The sequence below is a fragment of the Gavia stellata genome, chromosome 4 (assembly GCF_030936135.1).
Source record: "Gavia stellata isolate bGavSte3 chromosome 4, bGavSte3.hap2, whole genome shotgun sequence".
Lineage (NCBI taxonomy): Eukaryota > Metazoa > Chordata > Aves > Gaviiformes > Gaviidae > Gavia > Gavia stellata.
Window position 1 is genome coordinate 27,741,984 of NC_082597.1, and position 24,196 is coordinate 27,766,179.

General features: G+C 41.2%; 1 protein-coding gene across 1 annotated transcript; it reads right to left on the reverse strand.

The window, feature by feature from the left end:
- Positions 1-5,124: 5,124 nt before the first annotated feature.
- On the reverse strand, positions 5,125-10,297 carry LSM8 (LSM8 homolog, U6 small nuclear RNA associated). Its single transcript, XM_059817089.1, has 4 exons — positions 10,182-10,297; positions 9,014-9,054; positions 7,440-7,567; positions 5,125-5,372 (listed from the first exon to the last, which is right to left on the reverse strand). The coding sequence occupies exons 1-4, from the start codon at positions 10,210-10,212 to the stop codon at positions 5,282-5,284; spliced, it is 291 nt and encodes a 96-aa protein (XP_059673072.1). The 5' UTR covers positions 10,213-10,297; the 3' UTR covers positions 5,125-5,281.
- Between the last annotated feature and the right edge of the window lie 13,899 nt (positions 10,298-24,196).

Genomic DNA, 24,196 nt, shown 5'->3' on the forward strand with positions numbered 1-24,196 from the left:
ACTAATGTTCCCTAGCTTTCTTTTCTAGAATGACTAATACAAGGCCATCATTCTGGGTCCACTTCCCTGTTTCAGTCTCATTTATTTTTCCTACTTTGATTAATTTTATGAAAGTAAATTATGATATAAAAAATTATTAACTTCCATTGGTGACCTATTTTTTAGCTGGACTGCACAACAGGTTTGATTCAATAAAAATACTGTTTCAGACTGGTTATAATTCAACTTCCTGCATCAAATACTGTTTTCCTGAGTGCTTTCTCTCCACCGTACACTTACAGGGACCTAGTTATCCACGATAGATTAGAGCTCCTATTCAGTTCACAAAGCTATAATTTCATCTTCTAATTTTTAAAAGCGTATGGGGCCCTAGATTCGATTTTGAGAATCTCCTTCTGATTGGGTCACCAGTATATCCAGAAAAGGCGTTGGTCAAATCCAGACCGAAACCATGGCATCAAATTGAAACTAAATTTGAGTGTAAGCCAGAAACGACAACTTTGAAAAGCTTTCCATTGCTGCTGTCTAAGCATGAAGGTAAGCAAACTCCAGAGCTGCCAGTTTTAATGTTTTAGACAGAACTTTGCTTCTGAGTAGGCTTCGTCTTGGCAGGGCTGAGTTACTGCCCACAATCCCAATCAGAGCTGTGAGCTGGCCTTCTTTTGCCTATCTCATTGCGGAAGAATCGATTTGACAATGCACTGTGTATCAACCCATTTGGGCTATGTGCAACCAGTTTTTGTTAGGATCCTTTTCTGAAAGGGAGTTTGAACTTATCTTTCTCAATCCCTTGGAGAATGCCCTAAGTTTAGGTCAGCCTGTGAGCGGTGACACATTTTAACTTCTTTAAGCTGTAACCTCCCTGACCCTGCACACACAATTTCACAGGTCCAGAAAGAGTGCATGCAAGAGCTGAGGTCACTCACCTGAAGGGAAGACGGCACGGTTTGCAATCTGTGTTTTGAACACCTAACTGCGTGTAACTATTATTTTTCAGATCATGTTTTTCCTGCTTCAGCAATTCCTGAACTACTCTGAATTCTCATCTGGTCACTCCCTGGATTTTACTGATCAGCTTCACCACCTTGGTTCCACAGCTTTGCATCTGAAATCATTATTTTAAGGATAGAGAAAATAGTTTCAACTAACAGCAGCAGCTCATCATATTCTAAGTCCTCAACCAAACACAGGACCAAGTTGCATTGCAAATGATGTGCTTGAGACAGATGGTCTCCATATGCATTAACATTCCATAACTCAGCTTTAAACATAATTCCTCAGCTGTAAAGCAACAGATTTCCTTAGTCATTCCAGTGCTTCTACAAGTATTCAACTATGTAGTTCAACTGTAACTATCCTAATACATCCAAGGCTAAGTAATGCATTTAAAATCAGCTCTTTGCCTCTGCATTTTTTTCTGCTGAGCCCTAAGGTAGCTAATTTACATAATCTGCTTTATTTGTGCTTTATCAGTACAATTCACTTTCTATACTTTCTTTTCTCTTGTGCTGATATCAGTGTTTCACTAGCAAAAGGGATTTACATTATACACAATTTTGCTGACTGTTTAATGAAACTGGTCAATTCTTTTCACATAATGAATCATAACCAGACTTGACTTTCAGTAATCACAGAAAAACCCTGATTTGCCTTATTTGATGTCTGCTCAGCAACTCCCTGCATAAACGTGGACAGAAAACATTACTTTACTAGGTCACAAGACGGGTAAAGGACAAAAAGTTTTGCTGGGCTTCACATGCTCCACCAAGAGCAGTCTCAGAAAACAAGCTGGAAGCTACAGGAACCGAGACCCAGATTTCATGGAGAAAAATATATTCAGTTCAATGTATTTGGTTTCCAAACAGTGAAGTTACAATGAAAAGTACCAAATCCCACTTAACATTAAAATCAATATAAAAAACAAATATGTACATTATTTTTTTTTTTCACAGCACATTTATATATGGGAAAAAATATTGGACCTGTTGGTACACTAGAGGACAAGGAAAACAACTTTCTCCAGTAGTACCAACTTCCTTTCGCTGCCACCATATCAGTATTTCTGCTGGGTAGTGAATTGGATGTGGCCTAAAAAACAATATACTGCACAGAGCTTGTCCCACTTAACTTGGCTGTTGCTGATGTATAAGAGGAGGTCTATTACAGTTACATGTGATCCTTATACCCAATATTATGGCAAATTTCACAGAATCACTAAGGTTGGAAAAGACCTGTAAGATCATCAAGTCCAACCATCAACCCAACACCACCATGCCCATTGAACCATGTCCCACAATGCCACGTCCACACGTTCCTTGAATACCTCCAGTGAGAGTGACTCCACCACCTCCCTGGGCAGCCTGTTCCAGTGTCTCACCACTCTCTCAGTAAAGAACTTTTTCCTAATATCCAGCCTGAACCTCCCCTGGCGCAACTTGAGGCCATTTCCTCTAGTCCTGTCACTAGTCACTTGGGAGAAGAGACCAACACCCACCTCTCTGCAACCCCCTTTCAGGTAGTTGTAGACAGCGATAAGGTCTCCCCTCAGCCTCCTCTTCTCCAGACTGAACAACGCCAGTTCCCTCAGCCACTCCTCACAAGACTTGTGCTCCAGACCCCTCACCAGCTTCGTCGCCCTTCTCTGGACACGCTCCAGCACCTCAATGCCCTTCTTGTAGTGAGGGGCCCAAAACTGAACACAGGATTCGAGGTGCGGCCTCACCAGAGCCGAGTACAGGGGCACAATCACTTCCCTGGTCCTGCTGGCCACACTATTTCTGATACAGGCCAGGATGCCGTTGGCCGCCTTGGCCACACTGCTGGCTCATAGCCGTCTGTCAATCAACACCCCCAGGTCCTTTTCTGCGGGGCAGCCTTCCAGCCACTCATCCCCAAGCCTGTAGCATTGCATTGGGTTGTTGTGACCCAAGTGCAGGACCCGGCACTTGGCCTTGTTGAACCTCATACAATTGGCCTCAGCCCATCGATCCAGCCTGTCCAGATCCCTCTGCAGAGCCTTCTGACCTTCCAGCAGATCAACACTCCCGACCAACTTGGTGTCACCTGCAAACTTGCTGAGGGTGCACTCAATCCCTCATCTAGATCATCGATAAATATGTTAAACAAGACCAGCCCCAGAATTGAGCCCTGGGGGACGCTGCTTGTGACCGGCCGCCAACTGGATTTCGCTCCATTCACCACGACCCCTGGGCTTGACCATCCAGCCAGTTTTTTACCCAGCAAAGAGTACACATCTAAGCCACGAGTCGCCAGCTTCTCCAGGAGATTACTGTGGGAGACAGTGTCAAAGGCTTTACTCAAGTCCAGGTAGACAACGTCAACAGCCTTTCCCTCATCCACTAGGCAGGTGTCATGGTTTAACCCCAGCTGGCAACTAAGCATCACACAGCCACTCGCTCACTCCCCCCAGGTGGGATGGGGGAGAGGATCAGAAGAGTAAATGTAAGAAAACTTGTGGGTTGAGATAAAGACAGTTTCATAGGTAAAGCAAAAGCCACACAGGCAAGCAAAGCAAAACAAGGAATTCATTCACCACTTCCCATTGGCAGGCAGGCATTCAGCTATGTGCAGGGAAGCAGGGCTCCATCACACCTAACAGTTGCTCAGGAAGACAAACACCATTACTCCAAATGTCCCCCCCTTCCTTCTTCCTCCCCCCGGGTGGGATGGGGAGAGAATCAGAAGAGTAAAAGTGAGAAAACTCGTGGGCTGAGGTAAAGACAGTTTAATAGGTAAAGCAAAAGCCGTGCAAAGAAGCAAAGCAAAACAAGGAATTCATTCACTACTTCCCGTCAGCAGGCAGGTGTTCAGCCATCTCCAGGAAAGCAGGGGTCCATCACGCGTAACAGTTGCTTGGGAAGACAAATGCCATCACTCCAAACATCCCCCCCTTTCCTTCTTCTTCCCCCAGCTTTATATGCTGAGCATGATATCATATGGTATGGAATATCCCTTTGGTCAGTTGGGGTCAGCTGTCCCGGCTGTGTCCCCTCCCAACTTCTTGTGCACCCCCAGCCTACTCGCTGGTGGGGTAGTGAGGAGCAGAAAAGGCCTTGACTCTGTGTAAGCACTGCTCAGCAGTAACTAAAACATCCCTGCTTTATCAACACTGTTTCCAGCACAAATCCAAAACACAGCCCCACACTAGCTGCTATGAAGAAAGTTAACCCTATCCCAGCCAATACCAGCACAGTGGGTCTCCTGGTCATAGAAGGAGATCAGGTTGGTCAAACAGGATCTGCCTTTCATGAACCCGTGGCTGGCTGGGCCTGATCCCTTGGTTGTCCTGCATGTGCCCTGTGAGCGTCCTCAAGATGAACCATAATCCTCCCCGGCACCAAGGTCAGAATGACAGGCCTGTAGTTCCCCGGATCCTCCTTCCAGCCCTTCTTGAAGATGGGTGTCACATTGGCAAGCCTTTCATTCAAAAGAAATAATTTCTCTATCTAAAGTACTCCTGTGTCTTCTAAACTACACTCTAGCAAGAAAATGGTTACACATTAGGAAACACACGATTCTCTGTCTATGTATCTTACCTGCATTTTGAGCAACACAACAGTTGCTGAAAAAAGATGATAGAGAAGGAGTTGGTCTAGAATTTAATGGGCTTCAAATAAATGTGTATATTTGGTTTAGGTTCTGTGTTCCTGCTCAAAAGTCTTTCTTTCTCCAATTTAATTTGCAAGCATTAAGGCACTAAGAACTCCTGCACCTCTAGGACAGTCTTGGGGACTAGAGAACGTTTGATAAACGCACAACCCTATTACATGCATAAATCATTAATATGGCTGTGAAAGCTTTTAACATTCTTGCTTTCTACACTACACACAAAAAACCCCACAAAACCCAGTTTTCTACTTACAGCCAGAACTACATTTAGAGATGGTTAAACTGACTGTTACACAATCTATCTCCAAATAATCTTGAGTTAACACAAAAGCGCCTTGGTTTACCTTTAGGAATGTGATCTTATTTTAAGTATGAGGTATATATACATAATTATCAGGACTATCACTGATATTGCTTGCATTTCCCAGTATGTATTTTACAGTGAAATTATGCAACATGAAACCCCAAAGGAAATTCAATGAAAGTGTCTTTAGTAAAACATAGAAACTTTAATTTACATGCAAAACTACAACATATTCATAATAAAAACTGGTGACTAAACAAATTAAACACGATTTGTAAAAATCTTCCACGTTGTTAAATAGGTCTGTACAACCAAAGATTTACAAAGTCCCTGTGCATTTCCATCTTTTCAATGCACAACTGAGTTTAAAGGTTCTGCTCGAATATTTCCCAAGTCAAGAGCTGAATCTGTCTCTTCATCAATTTCACCAATGACAGCACTGCAATAAAAAACAGGTTATGATTTGTTGAAATCCCCTGGTGCAAATCTGGAAAGCACAAAATTAACTTGCTAGTGAAATCCCTCCTTTTTTTTTTTTTAAATTGTAGAGCTCTATCCTTTCAACTTCAAATTTTGATGGCTATAAGTAGAGTCTAAAGGAAGTTGGGGTTTTTTTAAAGATACAGGTTGCAAGAACCAAATACTACTGGTCTGTTTTAGGCAGAAACAAGACCTGGAAACCTTTTAGAGAGAGAGAATAGCTTTTCAAGAGTAACGTTTAATTGTAGCAATTTGTAAGTGCATACAGCATCAGAAAAGTAAGACAATTTCCTTCAACACAGCCCAGTGAAATGTTATTAATTTATCCAAGGGAGAATATATAGTATTTCACCTATGCTATGTTAAGACTTACCTGGACCAAAACACTAGTGGACTCAGTAAAACTGCCTTAAAGAGAAAAGAAGGTGAAGGTAATAGAAGTCATACTAGCTCAGGATGAGAACTAACCCAGAAGGAACATAAGAACAAAGAGTCTAATCTTTCTGGCATAGCCCGTCTATTCACCACTTCAGAGACTTAGGAGCTAGGGACTGTATTCACAAAATGACTTAATAGCCACCAGAAACTATGTTATATTAATCCATCCAATAGCTTTCTGAACAAATTTATATTTTTGGTTTTTGCTACATCCTGCAGCAATGAGTTCCACAATTAAGTTTTACAGTGTGCAGTGAAATACCTTTATACATAACTTGTTGTCTGATTACCTTCCTTTTTCAAGACCAGAAAAAGCTAGATGAATTTAAATGAAGCAATTACCTCCTTACACCACTCCTGATTTCACAGCAACCAATTACCTCTATAGCTGTGCTCAAAATGTTCTTCCATAAAAAGTATTCTATTTTTTTGTAAACTTGACAAACTTGGAAACATATTCATTGAAGGAGTAACTCTGTATTCATGCAACTTTTAACATACTGAAATTCAGCATCCTTACAGGAAGGTGAATATTAAAAATTATTTGGCTTTTTATACACATTTGTACTATTTGAAAAGTTACTGTTAGAGTAGCATGCTTAGCTCTACCTTTGTACGTTTGTCAATTTAATTTTTTTTGCTGAAAAGCTTGAGTCAGGTGATGAAAGCCTTCCAAAATGATCCACGTTCTCAGTCATGTTAGATAAACACACCTAGATATAAATCTAAGTTTTGACATTTCTTTGTACAGAAATATCTATTAGAATTAGAGGATTAAAATTCCTATCCAGGCTCACATGTTGGCCACTGTGACATATTCTTCTTCTGGTTGTGATAAAAAAAAAAATCTCATTTTTTGCCATCATGCTGCTGCAAAAACCAACTTCCTAGCAGGCCCACTTACCGGTCTCCTTTCCATTTCTCTTGTAACCCTCCCATCTGTTTGGCACGTCAGCTACTTTTCTCTGCATCTAATGAGCTTTTACTATCATTTTGTCATGGCATTTTACCTCAAATATCAACTCACACCTTTGACCTGTCACTACATTGGCTTTCACGGTCCAGTTCTTACACTGTCAAGGCAGACCCTTCATGCATTTTCCAGATTATAAAGTGTTATCTGTGAAAATCTCATCTAAAAAAAATCCTGTTAAAAGTTAACTTTGTTACCAGATTGCTGACTTGTTGCACACAAGTTCTGTTCTCATCTTTTGTTCTTCTGCTATTTTTTCCTCCGTTGACAGATACTGCCATTCACAGACTGGAATAAAGAACATCTATACAATGCCTACACTCAAGAAAGGAAAATGCTGAGCTTTATACTGACCCTTCCTAGATTGCTATCAGTACATGATATATAAATCTAGACCAACAATATCTTAACATTACAATGCAATCACTTCTGTAATAGAAGCATAGATATTTGCTATCTAATATGCCTCAGCTTTCATAGTACAATCAGTGCTACCCACAGATACAAATGCGTAAGATATCTTGATAGCCCCAGACATATACAGATATATGATATATATACACTCACACAAAAATTTTTTATTAATTGGTTTAAACAAGAATATGCTATACTTACACATTATCACCTCTTACGATGTATAATCCCAGCACTACTTGCTCAACTCCTTGTGAGGAACTGAACACTCGTTCATGGCTTTCATCCAAAATCAAGTTAATGGTCTGATCAAAACCTTTGAGGGTTCCCTGAAAAAACGCACAAAAATAAAAGCACTCCAATTACCTTTTAAATTTATCATCTTTGCTCTCAAGGATATATTAAACAAGGTGACAATCCTAAAGTACTAGAGAACAGATGATCTATTTATATTTTACTGCTAGGCTTAAAAACACAAACAGCTGAAGAATGAAACTTTAAAGCAATTAATTGATTATTTAAGAAGTATCTATATTTACTACTGAGTGTTCATGCTAACAGCTACAGTAATCTTTAGCATTAAAAGTAGTAAAGTTTCCCTTGTACCAATGATGCCCTCTAAACAACTAATTTTACTATTTCTACACTATTTTAGTCTTCCTTGTATGGAAGCTTCCAGATACCAAATAATTAAATAAATCAAAGAACAGAAAAATTATATTCTTTTGGTCAACAGTATTGAAACCATTTTTAACATGTGGTTTTAAGTGGTGTCTCTTTGAAGGAGATTAACTTGGTTCCACAGAATTACTCAAAAACACCTCCAAAACACAAAAAAGGAAGAATTTCTGTGACATTTTAATAAGCATTTGGAAAAATGGTAACATAATTGATTTGTGTAATTTACCATCAGTAATGGATTAAGAAATTTAAACTCATGTAAGACACAGTCATTCAAACAGTAATAATACTCATCTACACTATCTAACCGTGTAACAATGAGTCATGTGTTCCAATTCCATTGAAATCTTTTTGGTAGAAAGTCTGTTGTATCACAACACAAGGTTTACCAGACTGACTCCAACGAGACAAAAGATTTGGTGAAGCTAGTATTTTTCTCCTAAAAGTACTGTTTTCTCTTTCTAGAGGCCGCACAAAGCTAAGTACAGACAGACAAGAAGACCTCATGCAAAGATCATACTAGTAAGTTAAACTCAAAACACAAAAGAATAAAAGATGGGGGGGGGGGGGGAAGAGAAAGGAACACAAGAAAAAAAACCAAAAAGACCACAGAACCAAAACGTTATACAGTCTAATATATAATAGTTTGCCAGTCCTCAGCTTTTCAGGTTTAAACAGAATCCCATAAAAGTTACTCAACAATTATCAGCTGATGTTTTTCTATAATCGTATGGAAGAAATGGTTTTAGCATGAAAGTTGAAGAGCTTACTGAAGAAAGAGGACATTTTAGATGGAAACCAAATTGCTAAACAGAAAGAGAAATGCATTTTCTTGTGCCTTTCTATAGAAAAGGCCATTTGACAAAAAGTCACAGCATTTGCACACATAAATTTATCAAAGGACAAAGCTGACAGGCAATAACCAGTAACTGTTTAAATCATACAAAATAAAATAATGGCTATAAAGCTTTAAGAAAAATAAATATGTAAACGTGTGAACATATAAGCGCTAATATCCTAGCATGGTTTCTTTATTGCCATGATGGAAACTCTTTATGGGGGCAAAATAAGATGTGAAAAAATACAAGTCTCACCACAATCATTCTTCCATCAGAAGTAATTACTGCAACAGTACCTCATAGTTCATTAAGGAAATGTTTAGAGATATCTGAAATAGAACCATTAGCATTTTCTGAAACATTCATATGTAATGTAAGTTTTAAGAGCCATTAAGAGCCTATCAGCATTTAATTTTTTTAAAAAAGCAGCATGGTTGATAGTAACACAATAGTAACATTTGAAAACACAGTATTTTTTATGACTATCTGTTTTAAAGTTTCACTTGACCCAACCATGGAGAGTCATACACAAACACGAACACCATTAAAAGCAGACTAAAGATTTGAGTTCACCTCTCTTCCCATTATTAACTGCACTACCCCAAAATTGAAAAAGTTTCATAAACACGTCAAGCTAAGTCCTTAAAAGCAGCTTAGCAGTGGGGATCCCAAGTCCGGCATTGTACATCCACTCACTCTGAAGGTCGGACTATATCAATTTGATGATCACATATCCAGCATCCGGAATGATTTTGGGTTAGTACCTTGCTGTTTGCAACTAAAACTGAAAGTACCTATAAGTTATTAGGAGTACAAAAAAATACCAAGAAAAGGGTTCCAAAAACACCAACTTACAGCTTTTGAGCAAATGATGTAAAGCTGATAACTAAACACAGGGTAAGAGCCCTTTAAGGGGCCAGGCCCATTGTGAATCTCGCTCCTCATCAGAGATCAGGTTTGCAGCACTAGAAGCTATAGGGGACCCTATTCTCTGGGCCTCCTGTAATCTCCATTCTACCTGCTAAACCAGCCTCACGTAAAGAAAAACTGAAAGAGCCAACCAGGAAGGACCAAAGTAACGCAACGGCCCGCGGGAGCAGGATGCAGGAAGCCAGAGGCCCCGGCCAATATGCTTTTCATAGGCTCTTCAGCAGCCTGCCTAGGGCTGGGGATCTCCTCGCAGCTCACACCTTGCCGGGCCCGGAGTCACTCGATGCCCGCAGTAGCTCTGGCACCCAACCCCGCGCCATGCTGCAGTCACCAGCGCCCCGGGGACGAGCGCTGCCCGGCCCTCAGCGGCACTGAGACGCTGGGCCCCTCGCACCCGGCCTCTCCTCAAGCCCACGGGCGCGAAAGAGAGAGAAGGCCCATTGCCGCCGCCCCTAGGACTGCCCCGGGATATTTCCGCCCGCTGGAAGGATACGGTTGATGTAATTCTCCAAGGCAGAGGTCATGGTGACGGCTCCCGCGCTTCGCCTCACACCGGCGCCGATAACCACCTTCCGCGAGACAGCGGCAGCGGCGAGACACCCGACGATACCTCCGGCGCGCGCCGCTGACGCGCGGCCCGGCGCGCAGGCGCACAACTACGCAGAGAGAGCGCCACTCCAACCGCTGCGCATGCGCAGCGCCGCGGCAAGGCCGGCTTTCAAGCGGCGTGATATCGACCGCGGGAAGGGCCCCTGCGGATGCGCATGCGCGGAGAGGCTTGAGGCGGCAAGGAGATGCGAGTGGGCTGTACCAAATAGCCATCGCTGAGGGCCGTGCGGGGGCGGGTTACACTGCCCCCTCCGCGGCACATGGCACTATCCGTAGGGACGTGTGTTGGGTGTGCGGGGCCAGGAGGCGGAGGCGGGTCCGTCCTTTTCTCTCACGCAGCTCCATCGGCCGCCATCGCTGTGGAGGGGCTCGGCTGGGGAGGAGGCGTTTGGAGGGGAGCGGGAGGGCTGTTGGCGTGCCTAGCTTGAGGGTTGGCCTTCAGGGCCTCGTGGCCTGGGTGTAGCGTTTCTCTTGCTAACACGGGAGCCACATATCCTCCCTCGGTTTCCTGCGGCCTGCCGGTGTGAGGTGGGCAGGAAGGAGGCCTGGCTTCTGCCCCTTTGCACGGACTCGGAGAGCCTTGCAGCAGGACTGTGGGATAGATGCCTAGTGCCGGCCTTGCAGTGCTGTTTATTGAAGTCCCATGTGGGTGTGTTTTCTGTAGGAAATGGTAGATGCCGGGGTGTGGTTAAGACACGAGGCTTGGGGAAGGTGGTTTTGTTGTGCTCAGATTCCACACTGAAATGCACATGGCACCAAGCCACCTGCTTGGGCCCAGGCTGCGGTCTACAAGTGGAGAATTGTGCTGCTTGTTTGAAGAGAAACACAGTGGTCAAGTTCTCTGCAATCCAAGCAAAACTATCTTTTTAAAAAGATGTGCAGTGTCAAGTAAGTGGTGATACTTACGCAGAAGTTTGGATTTTATGTTTACAGGAATCTCCTTTTGTCATAATCTGTAAATGTGGGAATGGCAAATAGGGATGTCCCGAAGGACTTGTGCTTTTTCATTTTTGTGTAACTTTACCTGTCACTGGCATTATTCACTTCTGGTGGCCCATTACTTCTTCTGATGCATCCCTGATTATTACTGCCTTCCATACTTTCTGGTCAAGTCTACATGATGCACCCAGTGTTTCTCAGTCTCCTCAGAGTCCTGTGAGATGCAGGAGTGTATAAAATCTGCTGGATTCAATGGTGGCACTGGAAGACAATTTTCAGGAATGTAGGGAGCCACACTGGTACTTAACACAAGAACAGATGTCTCACGGAAATTAAGTTCAGACATTCAGTAGTAGAACCAAGTTAAGCTACAAAACTAATCCTAGTGCTTTACCCATCTTTGTGGGAGATAATATAATCAGTATGCAACAGGTTTCAGAATTCTTACACAGGCATGACCTCTTAAAAACAGTCTTATCTTCCAGGGCTTTCACCTCTAAATTTCATAAATCTTCATACACTGAAATAATGAGAATGCATTTTTTAATAACTTGAAGGTACAATCAGGTGTTTAAGACAAACTGAAAATTCAAAGTTGATTACTCCCACTTTTGTAGAAGAAGCTGAATAACTTGACATGGATGAGGTACCAGCCTTTGTTCTCTTTAACTGACAGAATGCTATAAAAAGAAGTCTCAGATCATGTAGCAAAAGATGCAGACACAAATTAAGCTAAACTGATGTTGCTTAAAACATCTGAGTTCTGTGTTACCTGACTTCTGCATGTCTGCCTTTCAACTGTAAAAGTATTTTGTGGTCTTTTTGTTTTGCTACATAAATGCTACTTAGAGTTTAGATCATCTCTGTCAGTACTAGTCCAACTTCCTTTTATTTCAATAAAGACTCCAGGGACAAATTGGCAAGAGGTGTAAAAAGGAACTCGGTGTCCAGTCCATGGTTTAATTCCCATGGGGAATACCATGGACTGGACAGCAGAATGCTATTGTTTCATCCCCTTCTAGTATGCTGATTGTCTCCTTTCACATTGTAGCCATCACAACTACAGAGAAAGCAAAATGAAGTGTTTTAAGGCAAATTAGCCAGAAGAAATAGATAGTCAATTCCTGGCACCTCTGAAGGTAACTACACCAAAGTAGTCTCTCAGGAATTTGTCTAATGGCTCAGCCTTTGTCAAAAACATGACAAGAGATGTCAGAGAACATAAAATACTCTTGGAACTGGGCATTACATAATGCCCATCCTCTTAAGCTCTTATTATAAAATGCTTAACAACAGCCACTAAACTTTATACCAGGACTGGAAATAATTATTATATATTCCATGTAAGAGGCTGAAGATTATTTTTGTGTGCGTGTGCTTTGACATTTTCCTTTTCATACTCCTCCCTATAAAGACAGACATTTTCAAAGGCCAAGAATATGAGATCATTAGGATACAAGTATGTAGGATAAAATCTTAAAATACTTGCATGGCGACGTTACAGCAATATTTGATCCCCTGAGAATCTCTGATCTACTTGTTTATTTTAACAGTGTCCCCAAAAAGCAGCAAAGGGCTATTTTTCTTATTTTGTAAAGAAGGACTAAGACCCAAAGAGTAAGGCTTAGGTTTGGGCTCCTGAAGTTAGGTACCCAGGCTTTGCCAAACCAGGTGCTTCAGAGCAGTTAGCACTGTCAATATAAAGGAACTTGGAAAAGGGAATTCCTGACTTCATGTATGCAGGCGCTCTCTGCCTTTTCCTGAATGCGAGCAGATGTGCCCTTCTTCTCACAGTCCTATTCTCAAGGTTCAGCCTTCTGTTTGAAGCTACCAGGTTTTTTTCCTTTTTGAAAAAAATGAGATATTGCCTGCCTCTCCTCCTCAGTAGCAAGGTTTGGTAGACTAAGTTATAACCTGGGGCCATAATTTGCCCTTTGTTGAAGCTGTGCCACATGCAGAGAAAGTATGGATTCATTAGGCTAGAGAGAGAGCACCAAAAGAGTCTAAAACTGTGGTTAAGCTACTTGTCCAGTAGAGGGAAATCTTACCTTCTGGTTGCTATTGCAAGGTCTATTCAGTACAGAAATCCAGTGGCATTTTAGATTAAATAAGCAACCTTGAGCGTTGGTTCTCTGTAGCTGGTCAAGATCACTTGAGTCCTAACTTTAGATGTAGAAATGCAGTATTTTAAGGCTAAGCATGTCACCCTGATCTTCTTTACAGAGAAAAACAATTAATTTTCTACCATAGGATGATATGCATTTTCCTCTAAAGATGTCTGTGTTTCTCCAATACCTCTAAAGTGAGCCTAGGGTGACTAGCTCAGATACGGACATTTCACAGGTTCACATTTATATTAGGCCAAACAAATTTTATTCCTGATGACCATAGTTGTCAAGATAAGTTTGGTGTTAGGATCGGAAACCTGCAGCTAGGTACCCTTTTGCCTCTTTCTTACCTTCACTTGCTGCAGAGCTGCTCATGAGGACACTCTAAATAACAATATGAGTGTACACTGAATAACTGAATATGACCATAATGCCCATTAAGCTCTAAATTAATTGAAGAAACAAAACACCTTTGTAAAAAGTCTTTCCCTTTCTCTTACATTGTCTAGATACAGCTTATTTGCTAATTACATTTACTCCTGTAACTAAAATCAGTTTATTTCTGCAATTGCTTCTCCATACATAAAAGTTGCTCTGGCAAGTGATTGCTATATGTTATGATTTCCGCAGAATATATAACCAACTAATCATGCCCTGGAGTATCTCTGCACACTTTCCTGCTTCCTTATAGTCTGCCAGGGCAGGAAGGAAATCCTGCAATAGTAGTTGTAGGGTGTATGTGCAAGCAGTTACTGTGTGTAAACTTGTTATCTAGCCCAGGGCTGATGGAATGGATGAGTGAATCATTTGTTGCTGCTGTCACTGTATATTGCTTATCAGTTTTACGTCTCCCAAAACACACTGGCTTCTGGTGGTTTTGCTTTCCTTCGTTGTTAAGAAGTAGCCAGGTTTTATAGACCCAGCCATTCTAACCAGTACTGCTGTGCCATGACATGTCAAGCCATGTCCCTGTCAGGTCAGATGGAGAAAAGTGCAAGACCTACTCCTCAGGCTTCCTTCAAAGCTGAAACTCAGGGGCTTTAAGAACTTTCTCATAACAAACCTCCCAAAATTGGTAATATCTGTCAGCCTGCTCAACAAAAATTGCATCCCCTGGTTGCTGCTCAAGAAAAAATAGCACCTGAGGTAGGGAATAACGGAGTGGTACGTACTGAAGAAGAAGAATCAGACAGTACATACTCCAGAAGAGAACTAAGCACCCCCAAATCCCACACATTTAATTTACTTAATCCTTCTAACAGCCTTTCTCATACTTTGTGGGACTTAAAGGTTTAAATCTCTCTGATTTTCACCTATGTTCCCAGAATGTCACTCCATAAAAAGACCCTAGCTCTTTAGCTTGTTTATACACACCCAAGCTGGCTAAACATGATTGGTTTCTTTTTATGTATTCAGGAAAAACAGAAACATCCCTTCATCTCTGCCTTGTTCCTCTGAGTCTGTAGAGACTCTAGGGTCCATTATCAGCAATCAGGAAAATATTATAAAAGGTAAACAGTCTGAAAATTTCTGGTAGACTCTGAATATAAGTTACAATGCATTAGAAACAAATCTGTAGCATGAGTAGTCCCAAAGTGCTTTTTATTTATCTTTAGAAACTCAGTGTTAACAAACACCTGCTCTAAAGTTTGTTTGTTATGATAGCAACTGCTGCTATCATGGGAAACATTACAAAAAACAGATTTTACTGAAAGAGCTCCTTTATATGAGAAAGTGTATATTTCTCCAGCAATTTTTGCTAAAATATGCAAAATACAATAGTAATCTTAATGACTACATCCCTACTTAATGTGTTAGCATAAAAAATAATTTTGCATGTTTCTGTTTGCAGAAAAACAAACTGTTTTCCATTTTCCTCTTTTTTTTTAAAACAAGAAACTGAAAACAGCTGTAGAAGTTCAGTACCATTATCCTTTTATATAATAATTTTAGGGGATGTTATGAACTATTGGTAGGAAAAATGCCATTGCTAATGGGTCGTGTGCCTACAAGAACAGAATTACAAAGCAAATGGATTCTTGTTTTCAGCTGCTCTAAGCAGAGTATTAAGACAATTCTGTTGTACATAAAATGAATAATAAGCTTCAAGTAACTGACATTTGCTAGCATGTCAGGTTCATAATTTTTTACAGTCATAGCTGAAATTGCATTTGCTAAATTGCTCTCATGAAGCAGGCTTTTCATTCTGATAGATTCCCTATTTCTCAAAGTATAATTCATCTTCCTGTAACAGCACTGATCCTAATCTTTAGCCTGTGTTAAGATGACTAGATCTTCCAGTTTTAAATATAAGGTCCTTTATCTTAATACTCTGCAGGGATGCCCGTTTGACCTCATTTCACTTCTTGTTTCATTTGCTCTGCAGCACATGATCACCGTGTAAAAGGAATAGCACATGGTCAAAGGGCTCTGTTCAGAGGTGACTTGCACACTGCCTGCTGCCAGATATAATGCAGATTGCACTAAAAAATCAATATAATTCTGCTTTCTAACTTATATGGCATCATTATTTTGTGAAGTAGGTTATTCATTGTACCACAGAGCAGTCTTTTGGCACCAGGAACTTTAAACCAGGTATATGGAAGTGGAGAAAGAATATACTGTGGGTTTGGTCCTGCCCAGAAGAGGTGCCGAAATCCTTATTAGAAACACGTCAATGAAAAACGATCAACAGGAGAGGAAGATAAATAGGAGAACCTGCCTTTCCTTTAACAGGCACTGAAATGTGTTTTGTCTAATAAAAGGCATAAGACCAAAGGGTAGGGAGGAGGCCATTTTTTTATTAGTAGACTGCTGTGAAAGGCAAAACTTGGAAGCACAAGCAAACAATTTCACCAACAGCAATGAAGAAAGGTGGCACAAGAGGATGGCAGATGCTATGCTTTCTTCACAGCCTTGAAGAGGGCTGTCTGTTTTGTCATTATTTCTAGCCTAGGATTTTGCAAGCTACTGCTCCAACTGGGTATTTTACAACCCCCATAATCTCCTTGGTAATCGCAACTGACATCCTTGTTCACTACTAGAGTACGTGCTAGCTCCTTCACTTGGTACTTTAAGGTACTCTCTTCACATCCTCTGGTTAGTGTTTCTGCTGGCACTTCAGATTTCTTCTAGTGATGAGTCTTTTTAGCAGTTAGTGTTCATATGCTGAGGTCGGTTAACTTACACGGAGAAGTGAGCTTGCTTGTCGCAGCTGTGGTAGCTCATGATTCACTCGGGCAGGCAGCTGGTACCAATACCGGGCTCAGTGTTGAGGCCTTTGGTATGAAGAAGATAACTGTATATGCTGCACTGTGGGATCTGGGCTGCAGCCAGCACAAGGATATCTGAAGGGGAAGGAGGGATCCCGATGACAGATATTAATAGGGGTAGGAACGATTGGAAGCAGAAGAAAGTCTTTCTGTTGTCTTCCTGTTTCCACTGTTGGTCTAAATTGGGGAACACCTTTGTAAACAGAAAAAGCCAGGGCTTTGGGTCATGACAAGATGTATTCCTCGTTTGAAGAGGTATCCCCATGGGTAAAGCTTTTTGTGTGAGGCACTGTGCTTGGTTTTTTTTTTCCTTTTAATCTCAGACAAAACTTTTTCACCTTGGATTAACATGATCACATGTCCAAGGCCTAATTGCCACTCTGGAGTGATGAATGGCACACATAAACTCATGCCCTGTAATTTCTGGGCTATTTGGATGGGTACATCTAATGCCTGAAAGTGCAAGTTAGTTTTGCGAATCAATAGTGCTCTAGTAGTGGGGAGGGAAATGATAAAAGGCCTTGAGAAATGTCTTCCTTTTGGAGTGTGTGCTTACCTGGCTATGGTGTAGAAGGGTTACCATCACTCCACAATATCTCACATGAGAGAAGAACAGTGTCTCAGAGAGCACAGTGCTAACCATTAGTAACTGCTGCCTTTTCATTATCAACCACGGTGCTATTGCATTATTGATTACTGCTGTTGAAAGCCATTCCTGCTGATCCCTTATGATCTTACTGAAAACCATTTAACATACCAGCCACATCTAATTGAATAGCAAGACGAATGAGTGAATTGTCATTCATAAGCACTCCCTCCCTTCATAGTCATTGGCAAAAGTATGTCTGTCACTGAATATTGAAACCATCCTGAAGGCATCAAATTTCCAAATATAATGCTAATTTTTTTATATTTTACTCAACTTGTGCAACATATGCTGTTGCTACTAATGTTCTGGAGACTCGCATGCTTCACTTATTGCAGGGACTGGAAGTATTCTGTACATCTTAGTTAAGCATTACCATATCTCAGAATGATTGGTAAATATTATTCTAATTATTTACTAAATATGTGAATCAAATCACATAGACATTCACTGAAAGAGCAGCATTTCTTCTGAAGTCAGTAGTGGAACTGTAAATAGAAGTTAGCTAATTTTTAAATATTGGTATCACAATGACACCAGAAGGCATCAGTCAATATTAGGGCCTCATTATGCTAAACTCTCTACATACGCATGTGAAGAGAAACAAAAAGTCTTGGCTACAAGGAATTTGCACAGTGAATAGCCAAGAGAAAGTGCAGAAGGAAGAAGGTATTAATGTCTCCTTTTTAATGCTCTTAATAACATGCTTTAACTTTTGGTCAGCCCCGAAGTGGTCAGGCAGTTGGACTAGATGATCACATAGGTCCCTTCCAACTGAAAATATTCTATTCTATTTTACAGGCAGAATGCAAAGAAAGGTGATTTGCCTAAGGCTTCTGTGTACCACCAGTAGAAACCAAATTCGGATTTCTGACCTATATTCTAGGCAATTTCTCATAGTTTATTTTACAACACCCTTTTGGTCCTTGAGGAAGGTTCCCCTGCTTTCTTCTCAGCGTGTAATTTGATACAGAGCATGTATGAGCATTCCCGATCTTGCCCCTTCTCTTCCCCTTTCCAGAGACTCCAGTACTTTGCTAATCACCTTCATTTTCTTGCAGCCTCAGGAGGAGAAGTTCCAGAGTGGGATATGGACAGCAGTATGCCCCATGTGAGGTAAAGCACTATTATCATCTGCCTCACCTGCTTGTCTGTCTTTTAATTTAAAAAAAAAAAGAGAAAAATAGAAATTTAAATGCATCTGAAAAACGATCATTAGAATGGAAATAATATTCATTGCCATTCCTGATGACACTGACATGACGTATTAGGGTGTTTATATATCTTTCAAAAAATGGTCTGTCTTCTTTTATGTCAGATAAGTGATGAGGCAGGTGCATCTCCTAGGCAAAATAGGCCGCTGCAAATTGAAGCACAATACCAAGATAAGACTGTCATTGTGCAAGTCTCTGCTGCCCCGAAGCGAATGTGCACAATCTGTTTTCACAAGTGCTTTCATATTTTTGTTCTTTATTATGAACATACACAGCACATAAGTGTTTTTAGTATTGGCTGACTCTGGTATTTTGTAGTCACGACTGTGGTATTTAAACAGGAGGTGATCTGTTCTGCACATGGAAAAGGGGCTGTGTTATAGAGGAAATAATTTTAAAAAGTGTTGCTATTTTTTGGCAAGAGGGTGTTATGATTATTTTTCAAAGAATATGCCCAGTGTTCATTATGTTCATGTACAAACCCATGGTGATTTGAATCTGATTTCTAATCTGTACCTAGGGAGCATTATCATTGTGTTAGAAATGCAAGTATGATATTAAATTGGAAAGCTCTTACATATATATAGTCTCATCTATTTCTTTTTTAGCTGCTGTATAATATTGTTTCCCAATTTCAGCCTAAGAACTGTGATTACTTAGATGAAATGAGCAATGTCACTTGAATAGCAACTATTGTAAATAATGGAGATCTTTTTATAAAACTTCATCATATTGTTAATATCCAAAATGCATTTGGTATGATAAAGCAGCACATTGCCCTTGGTTAAGAAAATTCCTTTCAAAGAGTTTTCATGGCAATGATTTTTAAAATGCATTTCAAGACTTTCTGAAAATCTTGAAATACAAGCATGACATGATTGTATTATGAAAATGTGTTTGGTGGGGGACACATCTCTATCTACAGCTTCCAGATGAAGCAGAGCTGGTAACTTATCTCCACTCATTGCTAGCAAATTTGTTTAGACACTTATTGAATGCAGGCTTTTTTTTTTTTCTGCTGCACCATTCATGTACAGAGAGAAGTTATTTTTACAGGAGGCATTGTGTCCAGGATATACATATCCAGCTGAAAGTTGTCTCAAGGTAGGAAGAACTCCTGAAACATGCATCCCTCACATCTCAGGGGTACAGTCTTTCCAGGAAAATGCTCAGCTTTAGAAACTGTACATCATGGCACCATGTGTTTATATATTGGAACACACAATGCCAAGTATAATGCCAGGTTTTCTGAAGCAGGTCTATTTTTTAGTTTAAAACATTGTTGTGCTGAATTGGTGATTAATCAGTAATGTTCCAGCTGAACAAAGGCTCAGTTCAGAAGGGTACAATTGCTGCTCTGGGTTTAGATGTTGTCCAGCAAGGGGCCTCTATGCAGTGCGAGGATTCCAAAGGCAAGTGTTTGAACATAAAAGTAAAAAGAGCGTGGAGGAAGCTGGCAACAAGATTATGCCAGCTAATGCTTTTATAAACAGATTTTGAACAATGCTAGTGCATTGGATTGGGGTGGGTTACAACCCCGGTGTATTGCTACATATTGGGGTTTTTTTCCCTCATGCAGGTCTTTAACTTTTTTCTCTCCACATGGTTACCAAGGAATGCAAAGCAAGCTATCATTGTGTGTCAGATGCAAGCAAGATCTAAGAGCCCTAGAGCAGCTGAGAACATGGATATAGCATCTTGGGTGTCAGGATGGCGCTATACTGGCAGAGGAATCTGTAAGAGGGAGAGGCTTCCATTTCCTGCTGAGTTTTGTCAGGATCCAGCTCTGCTGTGTTATACAGAGAGAGTGTTGTCTGCAAGATGGGAGTGTGTCTCTGTAACACCTCACAGACTGAGGACGGTCACTGCCTGGGAGTACAGAACACATTATGTGTTGCAGGGGAAGAGCATTTTGGGATCGTGCAAAACTTACCATAGGATGTTTAGGAGAGGAGCCACAAACAGGGAAAGACAGGGATAGAGGTGGTTTGGGGAGGAAAAATCTTGGGAAAACAGAAGGGCTAAGAGGGTGCAGTCGCATGCAGACAGGTGGCTGGTCAGTAAGATTGTCTGGCCATGCCCTGCACTTCATCAGCACAGTCTGTCCTGTCTTCTCATTAAACTCTATTTTTGTTTTCCTGGGTGCAAGGGCTCTCTTCTGTGTGTACGGAGGTCTGAGAGGCCAGCAGCTGGAGTGGGACCACGGGATCACAGGGCCCCCCCTCCGTGGTGTTAGCAACTGGAGTGGGTGAGGGTATGTAAGTCAGTGTGTGATCACTCCTGAATATCAACCTGGGCTTGCAAAGTAGTTGAAGTGGCGGTGTGTGCATGCATGTGCATGTGCACGTGTGTGTGTGTCTGCAACTGAGGACCTAGGGCCAGCTACTGGAGGGACTGAGGGTCTGAGCCCAGTTGCTGGAGGCAGGTAAAGACAATTCTTCAGATTTTTCTTGGCAATTTACATCTATGCAGAGTAGGCCTCATTTGGATCCTATAAAATCACTGTGTTTCAATTTACGCCTCCTTTCTTCTCAGCCTCCATAGAGACATGTTTCTTTGCTCTATATTTGTAGTGATGGTGTAGAGAGCGAGATGCAGAGGTTGCACATGATGTGCAGGTAGATAGAGAATTTTGATCTTCCTGCTTTTTACAGCCATTTGTTCTCACTCTATGCAGGTACAGAGTAGTAGAAAACCAGACCCTTTGTGTCTGGAATGCTTAGCACCCCTTTTCTATATCTTTTCTATAAAGTAGACCTCCATTCTGCATCCATTTCACTTGCTGTAGTTGGTTTACCCAGGAAGTCTCTGGACTGAGAGTGTCTGTAATGCACTGGGTTAGGCATACAGGTGTCTGAATTGTAACCTCGCAGTCCAGATGAGGAGAGGAAGTACTGACTGTTTTCTTCATTATACTCCTGAGGAGAACCCCCTTCATAAAGAGTTGTATGAAATACACGCTACCTATTGACATGTCTTGCAAATAAGTCTGTCACAGTGTCCCTCAAAGATTGCTTTGGGGTTCTGTCACACCAAACATCACCACTTCCACATGATTAATTACTGCCAAGTCCAGTCTCAAGCAAGAGCCAGTAATGCATTGGTCAGGTGTGGCGAAGCATATAGGCAGATGTATATGCTTGTGTGTAATACAAGTTTCAATATATGGTAAGGCTTCCTGATGAGATTTGAACAGTCCTTTACCAAGTGAGAGAGAACATTGTGCTTTAGTGTGGGCTAATGATTTTTTTAACATTTAGTGAAGTCTGGGGAGTGGCCCTCATTAACAGGCAGAATGCCTGCACCTGGCCTCAACAGGCATACCAGCTGTTTGAGGAGGTGAAAGCAGTGAAGATTTTGGGGGAGTGAATATTGACATTGTCTCCTGAATAAATTAAGAATCAATAAGTGTATTGATGGGGAGCAGGAGTCAGGGTGGGGGTGAGAAGGACAAAGCAAAAGAGGCTGTAGAGGTGAGAATTAATCCAAACAGATGCTAACAGAGGGAGGAAGCACGCATTCCCTGGCTGAGGTCTTCTTTAGGTTTGCTTCCACAGGATATGATGGACTTGCGTAAGGACCACATTCTGAGCTCCATGGTCAAGGCACTGGTTTGACATAATAGAATACAGGAAGCTTTCTGCATGTGATATAAAGATAGGTGAATACAAACACCGTCATCTTTTATTTCTCTTCAGCCATTTTGCTAACTTCTGTTTCTGTTCAGGAACTTCAAGTGAGAAATATAGTGCCCTAGGCACCATTTCCTACCAGCAGATGGGTCCTACCAGGGGGTGGTACGGATCTTAGGAGCTGTGAAAAATTAGGTGGGATGATTGGACCCTGAAGGAATCTAACACTCCCTCTCACTCCCCCCTCCCCACCAAGTTCAATAAATCAGTGCACAAAAGCTGTTTGGAAAACAACCAATTAAAAACAAAACTTCATTTGTGTTGTTGTAATTATATGAATGCTAAGCAACACCTACAAAGAAGCAAACTGTGTGGTGGTGGAGCTGTTGTGTCCTTTCAGAAACATTTAATAGAGTTCCATTTAAAAAAGAGAAATAAATGTCTTTGATAACAAGTCTAGTCTAGAAACTTTCCACAGCAGCTTTCCATGATGGTTTCAGAGTCATTTATGATGACAAATTCTTCATTATCACCAGAAACTGTTCCTGCCATAGGTATAAAGTTACTCAGTGTTGTATCATGGTGAAAAACCACACAGGAACCTCTGTTAGACTTGTGTGAGTATGTGTGCAGAACCAAAAAACCACTGAAATTCAAAGACATGGTTCTGTCATAGGTATTAACCCATGATGACATAAAATTGTGTCGTGTCTTTTGATTTAGTATGTCTTTGACAGTTAATGCTTTCTGAAGCTGTGTACCAACCAGAATATCACCATCTTTCAGTTAATTTAAGCGGGAGATGGGTAAGATCCATCACCCTTGCCATGTATTCTGGCCCAAGCCTGTCCTGGAGAAGACAGTGAAATATGTGCATGTTGGCTAACACGTCACTCCAGCAGGCACAGCTCCAGTGCTAGACCACAATCCTTATCACCTGTACATCAGTAAATTCCTTTCTTTCCAATGGAGTTTCACTGCTGCTGTGAGGAACGTCGGCTGCAATTCCTAAGTGTTGGAAAGCAACCAGAAATTTGGTTTCTGTAGATAAAACAGTACTTTAAAACAGCAGTGGTCTATCTCAGATTCACTAAGTCTTTGAATATCAACAGGAAGCTTGAGATATAAACCTAAGTTTTATTGCTTTAATCTTTATAATTTTAATATAGCCTTATTTATAAAATGGATTTCATTCATGTATGCACTGTGTAGGAATGTTTTACAGGCACTGTTAATTCTTTATCCAGGATTACAAATATGCCTAACAATAAAATGGAAGTAGATGTTATGGTATTAATTTATGCATTTTTGGAAAACATCAAAGTCACAGAACCTTATATCTAATGATTTCATTTAATTATACAGTTCTACATTTTCATCTTCAAAGGAATCTACAAACAATGACTAATTAATCCTTGCAGCAGCCCTTTGAAATAGGTAGATAGACATAAATAATCCCATCTAACTGCTTCCTTGCCCAAGGTAACACATTGAATCAATATTTAAGCCAAGATTAGAGCTCAGTCTTACTCTGTGGTCATTTCACTAAACTGGCAGTTCCCAAGTTTCCTTAGATTGGGCTCGCTTCTACCTCGCTGTGCTAGTTTAGACAGACATATGCCTTGGCCTGCACCAAGCCTTCATTCTCTATCTTCCTATGCTTCCTCTCCCTCTTCCCCTCAAAAATTACTTCCACTCCAGTCAATCCAGGTGTGGAAGGTCTAACTTTTCAACTTTTTCCTGTACCCAGCTTTCACTTGCTTATACCTGTCACTGCCTGACCAACTCTTTGCACCCACAGTCCTCCTCCCACAAGTTCCCTGTCCTCCAGGTGCCATTGCCCCACCTGTGGAGCCCTGCTTCTGTGCTTGGTGTGCGCATTGGCATCCTTCTCCCTTCCCCTGCTCCTGGCTCCCCCCAGCAGCTGGGAGGAAGTTCTGCTGGTGGGGCTGGTGTAAGCTGCCTTGTATCTTCTAGTTGGCTCACCTTTGTATGGTGAGCAAGGAGAAAATTGAAGGTAAGCTTCGCACCATTAAATAACAGACACTGTTCTCATAGACCATGGCCCATACCAAAGTGCAGTCCACG

Excerpts from the sequence above, each read along its gene's own strand:
- LSM8 (XM_059817089.1), bottom strand. The coding sequence starts at position 10,212 with ATGACCTCTGCCTTGGAGAATTACATCAACC. Across the intron at positions 7,568-9,013 it reads CTGATGGAAGAATGATTGTG|GGAACCCTCAAAGGTTTTGA; the intron begins GTGAGACTTGTA and ends GCGTTTTTTCAG. Across the intron at positions 5,373-7,439 it reads ATCGTAAGAGGTGATAATGT|TGCTGTCATTGGTGAAATTG; the intron begins GTAAGTATAGCA and ends TTTTTATTGCAG.